The following is a 16,040-nucleotide window of genomic DNA, read 5'->3' on the forward strand; positions in this document are numbered from 1 at the left end:
TTGAATCAGACACAGTAAGAGTCTTATACACACTTTTCCAGAAGGGGGCACTTTACCAAAACAAAAAGACAAAGCTGGCCATGAACATTCATCAGTATTTTGTCTTCTGAATACCCCTTGTCGATCTTGCTGTAAGACCAGAATGTGCTAGCTGAGAAGCAGAGACATTAAGGTCAAAACTGTCTGTCTGCTGGGAGAGAGACAGAGAAAGACTCCTAGTAAGCACTTAATTCAGCAAGTGGTCAAATAGTAATAAGGATTATCACTAAAAGGCTATTTGTAATCATTTGATTGTCTTTATGTTAACGCACATTATCAATTAAGAATCAATTAAGAAAATTACCCATACATTTCTCTCCTTTCATCATTTCATGATACCATTCAAATAAGGTAACTGCAGCTGAACCAGGCCGATCCTCAGATACACGTTCTGTAAGACGTGGTCATGTTGAAGTGATGAGGAATACATTATTTCAAAGTTTTTCCAAAAAGCAGAAATGATTTATTTCAGCTTCAAACCTATATTCAGAATTCTACATATTGTGTTTTGAAATAAGTTTTAAAAACAAATAAGAAAACAAAATGGGACAGTTTTACTTCATCAGCTTGGTGTTTCTGAGCACTAATGTAACATTACACATCCTCTTAGCAGAACGCTCAGAGATGGACTTTGTTTTTCTGACTCAGACAGATGGAGATACATTTCACACAGGAAACACAGTGCTACTTCTGGGTACATGTGGCTTATGGCTGTAGGCCACAGCCTCTGTTTGGCAAGCTACATGTACAGTTATGCAGAGTTATTCTTTTTTTTAGAGTATTTATTTTATTAGCAGATGTATAAGACATGATCTCTTGTTGCAGAGTGATTGCTGTTGTATACGGAGCTTCATAATGTTTGGGAGAAATACTTTTTTTCTTGATTTGGCTTTGTACTGCACAATTTTAGATTTGTGATCACATGTTGTTAAATCACACGTGGTTAAAATGCAGATTCTCAGCTTTCATTAGGGTATTTAGTATATTTTAGTACATTTTTGTTTCACCATGAAGAAATTACAATGTTTTTAATACATAGTCCCTCCCCATGTCAGGGCATCATAATGGTTGGGACATCTACAAAGTCATGTTTAGTACTTTGTCACATATCTTTTCCATGTAATGGCTGCTTGATGCCTGTGACCCACAGACATCACCAGGTGTGCAGTATCTGATCTGGTGATGCTCTGCCAGGCCTGTACTGCAGTTATCTTCCTGCTTGTTTTGGGGACAGGTTGTCTTGCTTTTTGTTCAGCTAGATTCAAATCATGTGAATGACTTGGCCAGTCAAGAATTTTCCTGTTTTTTCTTTGAGAAACTCCTGTGCTGTCTCTGTCTTGGCATTTAGCGTAGTGGTTAAGGTACATGACTGGGACCCACAAGGATAGTGGTTTGAATCCCGGTGTAGCCACATTAAAATCCACACAGCTGTTGGGCCCTTGAGAAAGGTCCTTAACCCTGCATTGCTCCAGGGGAGGATTGTCTCCTGCTTAGTCTAATCAACTGTATGTCACTCTGGATAAGAGCGTCTGCCAAATGCCATTAATGTAATGTAATGTCTCTCTGGCCTCTATATATGAACTAACATACCAACATTTCTTTATTGTTGATCTATTGTCTGAATATCTATGTCTGTTTTGTCTGTGTACCACTGTGTGCTAAATGTATGTGAACAAGAGCTGTTTGTTAGATGCAAAGCAGCTCATGGACCTGCCTTGTAATAATTTTTAACCAGCTTATGCTTGAAACTCACTCACTTACTCATGTTTAGCAGTCTGAAAATTCTCCACAATGGCTGAAATGCAGGGGGCGCGACATAACAGCAATGACGTAATACCTTTAACCATACTTCCTCAGGTACAACAGACCACAGCGACCATTAGAAGCAGTTTTCAGAAATGGCAGCATCTACAGTCTCCAAAGATTCAGAGGGTATATATACTGAACTGGCCTCCACAAAACAAGATGGATACAGCACTCTGGGCCACACCACACTCAACAGCTCAAGAGCTCAGCACACAGGTAAGAACACTTGAAGCGATTTCTCACAAAATGTGATAAATGGCATAACCAAAATTGAGATGGTGTCAAAACGTCTACGATTGGTGGTGCTATCAGGCTACGAATTAAACTCTTCTGCAGTCTATTAAGAAGCTGCTGTTGATGTCCCAGAATAGAGTAACAGAGACTTTGTGGTTGAGTCCATTTTCAGGACGATGGTACAGCATACGAAAGCCAAATGAATATTCTCTCTGCAGTGAAAATAAACTGTGTAAAATTGACAGAGTAGGCCTAATTATTTTCAGACATAAATCACGATGGATGACAGGATTGTTTTATTCTGCTGTTTTTCTTGTGGCCACAGAGGAAAGGGAACAAAGCTCACACCCCTACAGGCTGGCTGCAGTGTGTCTGGGGCTGCTGTGTGCTCTCTTATTGGCTGCCACATTAGTCCTGGGTGTCCTCTGTGAGTATCTCACACTGTCTGTGTCACTTTATTCTAATCCTGGTACAATGCCATTTGTAGGAAATATACTGTAGCTTGGGGAGAGGGTTTCAGGATTTTAAGAAAGATTAAAAGTTTTTTTTAAACAAAGCAAATGAATGACCAATGCATATAAACACAAGCTCCTGCTGTAGAATAGTATGCGTATCTATCAGTTTCTTTGTGTAGTTTGATACATGTGGAAAGGTTTGGCATATACCCTGAGAGAGCACTTTGTTAGGTATTTATTAGACAAATTTTTTTGACTCATTGGTCTTCTGCTGTGGTCAAAGTCACTGAGATCACATTGTTTCCCCAGTATGATGGGTGATGTGATAATTAACTGCAGCTCCTGACCTGTATCTGCATGATTTTATGCATGGTACAGCTGCCACACAATTGGCTGATTTGATAATTGCACGAGTAAGTATAAAGTGCTCAGTGACAAAAAAAAAAGTTTTCACCCAGGCAGAATGCCTTGGAAATAATACAAGGTGCTTTATGTTCATCCAAATTTCAGAGGTGTTTTTTTCCAATAATCTTTGTCTAAAGAGAAATAAACAAGAAATATTGATATAAAATAAAATATAAATGAGGTTACTATTGAGGATCTAAAATGAGATGTTGATTCCATGATCAATTTTCGTATCAATATTTTGTTTTTAAAAGTGTATGACTACATTGTTTGTCAGTGTGATTGACATAAGTTTGATTGAAATGAAGAGCAAATTCTGCATCCTGAAATTCCCATTGTTAAATATATACAGAAATATCATTACAGAGCCTAAATAAAAAAATATATTGTTCATAATGTTCTAACAGTGTGTACATAAATACATGGCTTCTCTCTTTTCGTAACAACATATTGTAAATTAATATCTTGATCAACATGGGGCAGCCGGTAACCTAGATGCTAAGGCATGTGACTAGGACCTGGAAGGTCGGTGGTTCTAATCCCGGTGTAGCCACAGTAAGATCCACACAGCCGTTGGGCCCTTGAGCAAGGCCCTTAACCCTGCATTGCTCCAGGGCGGATTGTCCCCTGCTTTGTCTAATCAACTGTACGTCGCTCTGGATAAGAGCGTCTGCCAAATGCCATTAATGTAATAATGTAATGTAATGAGACAGTTGTCTGTATCATAGTGTACAGATTTCATAGATTTGTTTCTTAGGAATGCATTTTCCCCATGTGGATTAGATACAAAACTGTCTCTGAAATATTCAATGCTGGAGAGAGGCCAGGAGGAGCTCAGAGCCAATAACAGTACCTTGAACAGGGACAAGGACCAGCTACAGAAAGAATACAGTGCAGTATTCAAGAAACTCCCTTTTATGAAGCAGTACTGTCCCGTCTATTTACAGAGTGAGTGGTGTTCCTCTGTTGGTTATCTGCAGAAGAGCTTTTTGTCTTTTACTTTCATTCTGTTGCTCAGTGTAAAGATAATTCACAGAACCTGTTGCCTGTTCTTCATGTACAGAGAGACTGTGCAAGCCCTGTCCAGAGGGCTGGGAGCAGTTTTCTTCCAAGTGTTACTACTTCTCCACTGAGGGGAAGAGCTGGATGAACAGTCACAGAGACTGCTTAAGACGGGGAGCTGACCTGGTGATTATAGAGAGTGACGAGGAGCAGGTAAGGTTCTGTGAAAGAGTGAACGGATGAGGCAGTGAGTGGGTAGGGGAGAGAAATTTGACATAAATTCATACTTCTACGTGCTAGAGCCTTCTTAAAGACAATTGTGATTCTCATATCATGTTACTTCTTACAATCTGATCAATATTCAGGATGATTACTTTGAGTGAAGTTTGTTTATCAGTGTGGTGTGGCTCATGCTGCTCCTCAGTATCTTGACACCAAATCGTTAACAAAATCAACTTATTTTAAACTAAACGAACCTTTCTGACCAATCACCTCCAGATGTTTGCATTCAAATTGACCAATGAGCTGGTTCTAATGAATAAAGTCCTCTAGTCAGGTTAAGGTGTAAATGGACTCAGAGGATCAGACAAGTGTGTGTATTTTATTGTGGGGTCAAATGGTGTGGGGACAGGAGATGGTTGTGGGGACAGGGGATAGGTTTGTGACCAGTATAAAATTGTCTTACAATTAGTTAAATCTTACAGGACTGGTCTCTCAGTGTCTCTGTCAGCAGAGTGAGCAGTGAGAGTCATTGTGTGTCTGTGTTCAGGCGTTCATCAACAAATACATGCGAGATTTTAACTGGATTGGACTGAGTGACTTAGAAACAGAGAGAATCTGGCTCTGGGTGGATGGAACCCTCCTGCAGAAAAAGTAAGCTTCCTTGCACACACAGTACTGAGAAATATGAATGTTCCTCTGCTGCTAGTTTGTCCTTGGTTTGTGTTCATGCTGTGCATCTATTTCTGTTCATTATTTATTGTGAATATGTGAACTTTACCCGTCTTCATCTGTAATATTGTACAGTTTGTATGATGGGGATGATTTGATTGTTTACAGTACAATTCAGAATTATCTTCAAACATGATACATTTTCATTCAGTTTGCAGCTTAACAGTGCACTATCATAGCCTGTATTAGACAGAGAATGTGCAGGAGTCACTGTGTCTCTGTAGGAAACAGGAGAGAAGCAGGGCTTCTGTGTCTCATTCAGTCTCTCTGACTCTATTACAGCGACTGGGAAAGTGGAGAACCAGATAATCATTACAATCTAGACAGTGTCAAATACTCAGGTGCGGACTGTGCAATTACTTACCCTGGTGAGAATGTATGGCTGGACGTAGGCTGCCATTTGCCCATTCCCTTCATCTGTGAGACTGATGCTCTGCTTCTTTAATTGCCAATGAACCTGTGGTTAGGAATCAGATTTTATGGAAAAGTTATGTCATTAAACTTGGTTATGAATTTGTGTATTCTCAGATTAACTGAAATGTTAATTCAGTGAAATAATGTTCAACTAAGCTACTTAAATGGAATTGGTTCATTGATTGCTGTGCTCCCCAATGTAATATTCATAATTCTGCTCTCCATCAAGTACTGCTCTTAGTACTTTTAAAAATGAGTATGTCACTAAAACGTGCTTAGATGTAGCTCTCTGAACAGGGGCTGTGACGCAAAGCCATAAACCACATGTACCCGCAAAATGGTTCTGTATGCGACTCAATCATGGTATAAATTAAATAATTTGCCCTTCATTTTTTCTTTTTTGCTTTTGCTCATCTGTACATAAACCAATTTAGACAAAAAGCATTCAAAAATCAATGTTGTTGGAGGTCTGTGTAAATTGTGTTTGTGTGGTTTCTGCTTCATCATTACATTGCATACCTGTGTGCTCTGTGTACCATTACACCATACACCTGTATGACCAGCACATGTGGTTCCCCTCGTAGAGACTCCTAAATGAACCACATGAGTCATGTCATACTCAATGATGAGCTGCTGTTCTTACCTGTGTCTTCAGCTCCTAGGCTGGCCTAATGTAAAACCCCACAGCTAACCCAATGACGGAATTTAGCGGGGGCCGAAGGGGGTTTTGCGTGCTTGTCCTTCTGGCGTTGCTGGGAGAACATTAGTTGGGTTAATTATTATCCTCCGTACAAGAACAGAGCACAATTATGTTTAAGAATATACTGGGTCCGTTGCCATGGGTCGGATATGGATTGACCTGCCCCATATCCCGCTTATAGCTGGCCAGAAACGGATCAGTACAATTCTTAATATTCTCCGTTCTCAAACGGGGCCGTATTGTACGCTTAGTGGTTACTATAGTTTTACTCGTTTATCTGACTCCATTTAAAATATAATTTAGAAATTTGGGTTTGCAACTTACGCGGACCTCGGGAGTGATTACATTCGACTTGTACCTGCGCCACCATTACTCAATAGATGCTCCTGGGATTAGCATTACTGCTGAAATCTCAGTTCGGTGGAGAACTCAGAGGCTGAGGGTCCAGTCAACACAATACATGCAAACCTGCCATGATAGTTGCGAGCCCAGGTCGGCGTAGCATTAACTGGGCTCCTTAGAGCTAATTTGGCAGGAACCAGCCGTAACGCCCATGGGTTCCCTTCGCACCAGATTACAAGAGCCGTGCGTCGCCCGACCCTTAAGGGACAGAAATTGCTGGCCGCACAGCTTAGAACTACCACAGGTGTACCGCCCCGCCGATCGGTCGGTCTTTGGCCACCATTTCCCCCTGAGTATTTCAGTTGTAACTTAGGCTGAAAAGGTACAAGATGAATTAGAGTCATGGAGATCACGCAAGTTACAAGCAAAATAGTTTATTCGCAGACAGGTAGGTTATTAGCTTTAGAATATCACAATCAAGTATAAAATATACAAATTAAGAATAGAGATAGAGTAAATAATCATACCTAGCCTGCTTGGACTACACACAAACACAGAGTATAGAATATGCCGTATGGAAAATCGAATACGATCTTCCTGATACTTACATACACGTACAATATGCTGTGTGGGAAGTCGAATACAATCTTCCCCTGCTACACATACATACATACATACATACACAAGACATGTTGTGTGGGAAGTCGAATACGATCTTCCTAGATTGGTCTGTCTCCCTTGCTTTTATGCCAAATCATACGTTTGGAACCAGGCGGCAGTGCCATAAATCAACCTGGAGGGGTGGTCAAATCTGGAATTTAGACCCCCACCGTTGGGGGTTGTTGAGTAGGGAAAATGAGATGATTACCAGGAGAGGACGTGTAGGTTTTCCCTTGGGATACTGAAACTATAGTTTATTAAATTCCATTTGGTATGAAATGTATCTCATCCGATTCCTTGATTTTATCAGATCACATCCATACCAAACAGATTACCCTTATGTTTTATTATGTTGCAGTTATCATGAAACTTCCCTCCTGATTATCCATTTTACATGCAATTCCTGTTACCATTACATAAGACTTAATGCAATAATACAAGGATCACATGGGCAATGTTTTCAAGGTGTTACCGGGTCTATTTACTATCTTAATAGCAGTTTTGAATATTTACTCTAAGAGAGCAGTCACCGGTGTAATGACAGCAGTGCCCAAATGAGGGCACTGTGGCATTGTCCGGAGTCTTCCCCCTTGGAAGTGACCAGGTATGGGGTCACAGGGAGGTCACCAATGTTCGGGAGGATTCTTTTCCCATGACCCAACTGGCCTTGGACCACTCATACATCTTAACTCCCCAACAGGTAGTCTAAACAACATTGGAACCCCAGCTCTCAGGCCCCTCACACATGGCAGCCCTTCCTGACCTTAACCACCATGCTACAGGCCGCCCCATCATATCTATGAATGCTGTAGTTGGGAGTTTTCATGATAACTGCATTATGCTGTAAATATGTTTTTGTGCCTCTCATGGTAATATACCTTTTGGATAAACCTGATTTGGGAGAATGAAAGGAAAGGAGACATCCCAGACTGTTTGGTTTCTTCTCCTTATCTCCGAAATCCAGGCCTTGACCCTAAAAGTGAGTCACCCATCTATAATTTACAGCCAGGCCCACCAGGCAGGGGACTAAAACACATGGCTTCTCCAGAGACAGCTTTTGCCCAGTTCCCCCTGGCTCCTGAATGGTTATGCTATCAAAGGTAGACTGTTACAAAAACTAGACCATTACACCAGTCACACTGAACCAATCAGAATAACACCAAACATCACTATATTCTGACCTGGGATTATCATGAAACATCTTTATGCCCTCTCCAGTACTCCTGTACTCAAATCCTGTAGGAATGTGAGAAAAGGGGGGCCCCCAGGGCCTAAGAAGGTGCCTCTAAGAATCCTTCTCTAGCTCTCCCCCACAGGCATGTGTGCCAACGGTGGGGGCTAACAATGTATGCTCCAGGAGAGGGAAGTCAGCAAGCTGACCAGCGCATGAGACCAAATGTTACTTATGACTGGCTTACACTAATCATACACACATTGGCCGCATTTCCCGATAGCGAACGTTCTTAAGGAGTTAAGAACGCTCTTAAGAAGGGTTCGGCTAAGAAGGATCCTTAAGTTACAAGTGTTTCCCGAACACCTACTTAGTGGCGTTCTTAAGACTGCGCCTAAGAAGGGTTGAAAGAACGTTCTTAATGGGAGCTGTCCACCCCCTCAGTGCTGGATTCAAAACAATCGATGCCAGGCTAATCGATTGTTCCACATAATTACATGCTCCCAGATGAAGTTCTGATGTAACAAGTGGCGTCCTACAATAAAACACTGAGAATAACGCGCGGGGAAATGAGGCGCCAGAACGCGATTATAATACTAATTGCGGGCTGAATCCACACTTTTCTTTTCTAATTTGCCATGCGTAGGCTATGTAACAGGGCAGGAATTTCCTCATTTTCGGGCAAAAAGGCCTTTGAGTGAAATAAGAGGATGTGGAGAATAAATTACTTGACTTTAAAGTTTTGATTTTAGTATGAATCAGGGGTGAAAGTGGATTGAAATTCTTGCCGGTACTACTACCCCAACCATGGGGCACTTTGGCAAAGACAGACCCTATGAGACAGACAGCAGAAAATTGGCTTGAAACCGGCTACGGTTTGCAAGCCTACGGCCTGGTCGCAAGAGTGCAAGAACCGGGAGAACAGCTGACATCCCGCAGGAGCCGCGAGTGAGGCCGAGGGAGGGAGGCGGAGCCCGGAACGGGACTCTTAGCTCGCTGGATTTCACATGGACTCTTTTAACACTGAGACATTTTAATCTGTTCTTAACTTGTGTTTTAGTAAGTATAATAAATCTTGTTTTTAACCTTCCGTCTGCATGTTGTTTTGGGTCAACAACTCCCCAGTAGAAATCATTGGAGTTCTCCACACCCGTAACATTTCTAAATTCTTACGTTTATTTTGTGTGCGAATCATGGCCAATTACACAAATATAACAATAATAATAAATGTTTAAACCGGAAATAAGGTGTTAAATAACTGTGGAAAGGGTGGAGGTCTGATTTGAACCTGAGGCTTCCACACGAAAAATGATAACATTAACCACTACACCATCTACTGCCTGCCGACTCACGGAGGATTTACAGCGTAAAGAACGTAACGTTACTGTGCACGAGTATCTAACTTTAGCCCTCACAATAAATAAAATACGTTTGCTTGATAACGGATCTCACAGTTTTATTTATTTGACTCTTTTATTTGCACTGCAGATGCTGGTTGAGAAACGGTGTCTCATTCTCTTGTTGTTACGGCAGGGCGGACAGAGGAACCAGAAGCAGACACAGGGGTGTGGAAAATGGCAAGTTTACTCACAGGTGATGGGGCAGACAGAGCGTAGTCACAAAACAAGCCAAGGTCAAAATCCAGGGGGTCAGTCCAAACAGGCAGAGGTACAGAAATCCACAAAACACAAAGAATAGTCCAGGGAAGCAGGCAGGGGTCAAAACAGGAAAACCGGATAAACAAGGGCAAGGGCAAGGACTGGAGAACAAGGACAGGGGCAAGGAAACAAGGAGGCTAGAACTTGGGGAAGGAATCAAGGGCTCGGGAACAGAAGCAGGACAAGACGAACTAGCCGCGTGCAACTGAAAAGGACAGGTATAAATACACAGGGGAATGAGACAAACTAGGCGGGGCATGGGAGTGAGGGCGGTCTAACAAATAAACATCAGGTGAGACACATGAAAGGGTAATGGGACAATTACGAGGGGGAAACAAAAACGCGGACTGGAATCACAAAGACACACATGTAATACAAACGGCTCCGGACTAGGGAGTAGACAATTTGCAGAGAATCAGGAGATGCAGAGATACAGAGAGACAGGTGCGAATACTTCGCTGAAAACTAAGCAAGTAATCAGTGATAGAATAGGGAGGTGGAGTTACAGAACAGAATTGAAACTGGAGATGCATTAGTAAGTTAGTTAAGTGCTTTAAATTACAAATACCCAAAACTAGTGAATGTTAGTTTGACAAACATATTAGTGTGTTAGTATAATTAGTACTGTACAAATTCTATGTTAGTTGGGATTAGTATATTAGTGCTATGTACAAACATGAAATGGAGAGAAAGCAGGAAGTAAGTAATGTAAGATTGGAAGGAAGACTGAACCCCGGAACTACCGTAAACACCCGAATAGTGGGGCACGCAGACAAGGGAGTGACTGGACTAGAAAACATTCAGACTCAGACATCACAGGGGAAGACGAGTGCAAAGACAAACAAATATAAACAGAACCAGACATGAAATATGAAAAATAATAAATTACAAGAATAAATAATTCTAAACAATGATACACTAACACACAGAACACAGGAACTTAACACTTGTATGCAAATGCACAGTGATAAAGGAATCTTTACTCTTTAATCTTTAATCGGCCGTGCTCAATTTCATGTGTCAGTTGCCTGATGCGGCTGGATCTGCAAGTGTTTGGTCGCTACGAAGCCTGTTAAGTTGGCCGGGTTTCCCGATAAAGAACGTTCTTAAGAGATAAGAAGGCTCTTAAGAACGCTCCGGACCCTTCTTACAAAGCCTTCTTACGAAAGATCATCTTAGGCTAAGAAGGTGTTTTGGGAAACGCGTTTGCTTCTTTCGGGAGGCCTAAGAAGGTCCTTAAGAACTTTCTTAGCTTAAGAACATTCTTAACGCGTTTGGGAAACGCGGCCATTGTTGTTTTGGGAAAGCTATTAGCACTCAATTGGCTGAAATTCAGGGATACACAGAGACAGGTGGCCAAAGCTCCCACCCCTACAGGCTGGCTGCAGTGTGTCTGGGGCTGCTGTGTGCTCTCTTATTGGCTGCCACATTAATCCTGTGTGTCCTCTGTGAGTATCTCACTCTGCTAAAAAAAGAAATGTCTTGTCATGTTACATTACATATAATATCTTGTATTGGGTTTCAGGATATTGTTTTAGCCAATTCCTTCTATTTTCACCTAGCTGTTAATTTGCATTCTATTTTAAAAACAATATTCATAAGAAATAAGTCATTATTATTGTGTAAGACCTCAAATGTGATGTTAATGCCTTATCTTTTTCAAGAACCGTTGTATAAGCTTTGTAATACACTGCATACCATCCATCCATCCATCCATTATCTGAACCCGCTTATCCTGAACAGGGTCGCAGGGGGGCTGGAGCCTATCCCAGCATACATTGGGCGAAAGGCAGGAATACACCCTGGACAGGTCGCCAGTCCATCACAGGGCACACGCACTATTCACTCACACACTCATACCTACGGGCAATTTAGACTCTCCAATCAGCCTAACCTGCATTTCTTTGGACTGTGGGAGGAAACTGGAGTACCCGAAGGAAACCCACGCAAGCACGGGGAGAACATGCAAACTCCACACAGAGAGGCCCCAGCCGACGGGGATTCGAACCCAGGACCTCCTTGCTGTGTGGCCCTCTTTGCCGTGAGCCGCCGTCTAATATGATTCATAAAACATCCGTTTTGTTTATTTGCTTTCCACATAAGCAATTAAGCTAGCTTTTTAACGGACGCTACTTGTGTTAGTATTTAGCTACACTACATTGTGGTTCATGTGGTTCAAAGTGGTCCAAAGTGACTTACAGTTGACTAGATTAAGCGGGAGACAATCCCCCCTGATTAAGGGCCCTGCTCAAGGGCGCAACAACTGTGTGGATATTATTGTGGCTACACCGGAGATCAAACCACCGACCTTGCTGGTCCCAGTCAGAGAGGCAGGTAAGGTTAGATCATTGTGCTATGATTGACACAAAAAATTATTGTGCTGGTGTGTTTTCTTTGAGACATGTTCGCAGTGGTTTGGTAGTTTTGATCTATTTTGTGAATTAAATGAACTGACAAGCTCTATGTTGGTGCAGATAGTTGTATGAAGAGTTTTGAAAAAGTGTAATCACAGCAACAAAATTATAGGTACAAACAGGGAATAAATCCTGAACTGCAGTGATAGACACTGTCCTCTACCAGGACAAACCCCCCCCCCCGCCACCTCTAAGACGAGAAAAAAAGCCACCTCTCTGAAGGTGTACTGAAGGGGCGACATGGCTGAGGCAGTAAGAGCAGTCGTCTGGCAGTCAGAGGGTTGCCGGTTTGATCCCCTGCCCGGGCTGTAGCCAAGTGTCCCTGAGCAAGACACCTAACCCCCAAATGCTCCTGACGAGCTGGTCGGTAACTTGCACGGCAGCCAAACGCCGTTGGTGTGTGCATGTATGAATGGGTGAATGAGAAGCATCAATTGTACAGCGCTTTTGGATAAAGGCGCTATATAAATGCAGACCATTTACCATTTACTTGATCTCTTCCTCCTCCTCTCACTGCTTGATCTCTATTCTAACATGGATCATCTGACTGCTCCATGTTGTCACAATGGTGTTGCAGGTGGATACACATCCTAACTCTTGCTCTTAACACTCTGTAACCTCAATCATCAGTCACTTGACCACCAGCTCAAACTTGCGTGTCAAAAAAGGTTGAAAACCCCTGTGACAAAAGATGCAGAATTACACTGAATGATAATGTGGTCAAATTGATCCTGTTCCAACGCTTTAGGAGTAATGTCACAGTTACTTATAATTTTGAGAAGTAGGATAGAAATGATTTTTGGTTTTTGTATATTGTATCCAAGCAATTGAAAAAGGTTTTTCGAGTTTTGAAAAATGTGTTTATCTATTTAGAGTTTTGTCTATGGTTTTGAAAAATTACCTCAAGGTTCTGAAATTAGTGTCAAAGTGAAAAAACAGCATTAAGTACTGTAGCTATGTTTGATTAGTTTTGTCTGCATTGTGCTTTTGTATAATGCAGTAAAAATGCATGGACTTTTTTGTCATTTTATTCTTATTGTTAGTTTGACACTGAAATATTCTGCTTTAATTTCTGCTTTTTGCTTTGCAATAATTTGTTCTGTATCGCTTCAATATGACTGTGTCATATACAGCTACCAGCTGTTTTTTTCCCCAGCAGGGATTTTAATTGACAGTAAGACATTAGTTCATGTTTTATTCCAGTACAATCTCAGAAATGAAGGTAGGGCCTAGAAAGGTACAAATGTCATTGGAGTGGTATTTTATAGGTACAAAACTCAACTTTAGCTAGAAATATAATTACATTGTACTTCTTGGCTTGGAAAATGCACTGATTTGTACCCAAAGAGAAAATGACTGGACTTTCAAGCTACATTTGGGACCTTGATCCTTGAAGAACAGTTTCTCTATTTTTGAGAGTGTAGTGAGGTCATCTTCTGGGTTCATGGCTGTGCTGTTTGTGATGATGTACAGTACAGCAGTTATAGACTTGTATTGAGCTGAACAATAATGTGGAAAAAAGAACACTAGAAGTGATTGAACATAGTCTTGCATCTTCTTTCTATAAAGTGATCAGTCTAGAATAGAAAAATGGCACAACAAAGCGTAGGGGAATTCGCACGGGCCGCCAAATAACTTAGGGATTGTACTCTACGAAACCAGGGAGCCAATTAATATTATGTAGCAGTATAACTGCCAAAATTACTGTTATCAGAAATATCTAACCACAAATTTAGTATTTTAATTAATAATTAAAATAACCAATATTAATGATTACATCACATTTACATTACATTAATGGCATTTGGCAGATGCTCTTATGCAGAGCGACGTACAACAAAGTGTATACCCATAACCAGGGATAAGTGTGCTGAAAGATCCTAGAGGGAAGTACAATTTCAACTGCTACCTGTACAGCAAAGATAAGGACCAGGGCCTATTTGAATTTGTTTTTCTTTTTCTTTTTTTTAACAAACAAATAAACAAACAAACAACAAAGCAAAAGTGACCAAACTTAACTATACAAACACTGCTTACCTAGCCAACAAAAAATACTGATACACAAAGTAAATCACAAAGACAACAATTAAGGTTCACAGGGAGGTAGGGAGGGATGGGGAGGGGTGCTGTTTGAAGAGGTGCATCTTCAGTTTGAGCTTGAAGGTGGGGAGAGATTCTACGGTTCTGACCTCAACGGGGAGTTCGTTCCACCACTGTGGAGCCAGAACAGACAGTAGTCGGGAGCGTGAGGTAGAGGATCAGAGAGGGGGAGGTGCCAAGCGGCCTGTGGAGGCTGAACAAAGAGGTCTGGCAGGGGTGTAGGGTCTGATGATTTTTTGTAGGAAAGCTGGGGAAGACCCCTTAACTGCTTGGAAGGCTAGCACCAATGTTTTGAATATGATGCGAGCCATGACAGGCAGCCAGTGGAGGGAAGTAAGCAGGCGGGTGACGTGTGAGTATTTGGGAAGGTTGAAGGCCAGACGAGCTGCTGCATTCTGGATAAATTGGAGGGGTCTGACGGCGGACGCTGGGAGGCCAGCCAAGAGGGAATTGCAGTAGTCCAGGCGGGACAGAATCATCGCTTGGAGCTGGGTCGGATTCTCCGTATGTTGTATAGGAAGAACCTGCATGACCGGATCACCGTTGCAATGTTCTCGGAGAGGGACAGTCTGCTGTCCATCACCACGCCGAGGTTCCTTGCACTGGGTGATGGCGTGAGTGTGGTATCCCCGAGGGAAATGGAGAGATCCAGATGGGGAGAGGTATTAGCAGGGATGAATATCATTTCAGTCTTACCTGGGTTGAACTTTAGATGGTGGTTGTCCATCCAGCTCTGGATGTCACTCAGGCAAGCAGAGATACGGGCTGAAACCTGTGTATCAGATGGTGGGAACGAGATGAAGAGTTGGGTATCGTCCGCATAGCAGTGGTAGGATAGCCCATGTGTAGTGATCACAGATTGTAAAGAGAAAAAAGAAGCGGGCCTAGAACTGAGCCCTGGGGAACCCCGAGGGGCCGATACCGTACCAGCCCAGCGACCCCCACTGGCTGATCAGGATCCAGGGACTGCATGTCAAATCTATATATAAAAGGTCTTCCTCCAATTCTACTATATGCTTATTTATTTATCTCTTCACAGGCACAACAGCCCAACAATGTGGAGTATTGAATGATTTTTGAATCACTCTGGATGATTTTTGCATTTGACAAAGAATGCATTCAGTGAACACAATTTTCTAAATTCTTTAATTAATTTCTCACTTGAGCTCAACCACCAAAAAAAGTGTCTAACTACAGCCCAATTTGCAGGTACTTGCATACTGATACTGTTATTACCTAACCCCATGTTTATTGGTTACATGTTTGAAAAAGAGAACCGTCAGTACATTTGCGGTTAAACACTGTTTTCTGATTGGAAAAAGAGGCTGGAATATGAACGAATGAACGAAAGGTTAGGGCAGTGTGGCAGCAGGAGCTACCCAGTGTTATGTGGCCAATTAAATAAACTACCATCACTGAGTGGCTAACTCTAAAAGCAAGAGTCTGTGGTTTTATTCAAGACATTTAGTCGCCACTTCCACCGATCCTTTACTTTATTCTGTATGTCCAAAGCAGGGACATAGCAGATACAAAACTTATACACTCAAGTTACAATCCACAACTTGACTTGAAGTAATGTCTGACTGTCACTGTTAATTGAAATCACATCAACGCACATACACACGCCGGACATATTGGCAGATGAGAAACCTGCTTTTTGAGAGAGTTGTGCAGGTTACCATCGTTATG

General features: G+C 41.9%; 1 protein-coding gene across 1 annotated transcript; it reads left to right on the plus strand.

Annotated features, from left to right (window-relative positions):
• Positions 1-1,937: 1,937 nt before the first annotated feature.
• LOC133108263 (CD209 antigen-like protein D) lies at positions 1,938-5,784 on the plus strand. Its single transcript, XM_061217731.1, has 4 exons — positions 1,938-2,061; positions 4,003-4,154; positions 4,711-4,814; positions 5,175-5,784. Exons 1-4 carry the CDS (start codon positions 1,938-1,940, stop codon positions 5,335-5,337), a joined length of 543 nt encoding a protein of 180 aa, XP_061073715.1. The 3' UTR covers positions 5,338-5,784.
• Positions 5,785-16,040: the final 10,256 nt, after the last annotated feature.

This window comes from Conger conger, chromosome 13 (assembly GCF_963514075.1).
Source record: "Conger conger chromosome 13, fConCon1.1, whole genome shotgun sequence".
Taxonomy (NCBI): domain Eukaryota; kingdom Metazoa; phylum Chordata; class Actinopteri; order Anguilliformes; family Congridae; genus Conger; species Conger conger.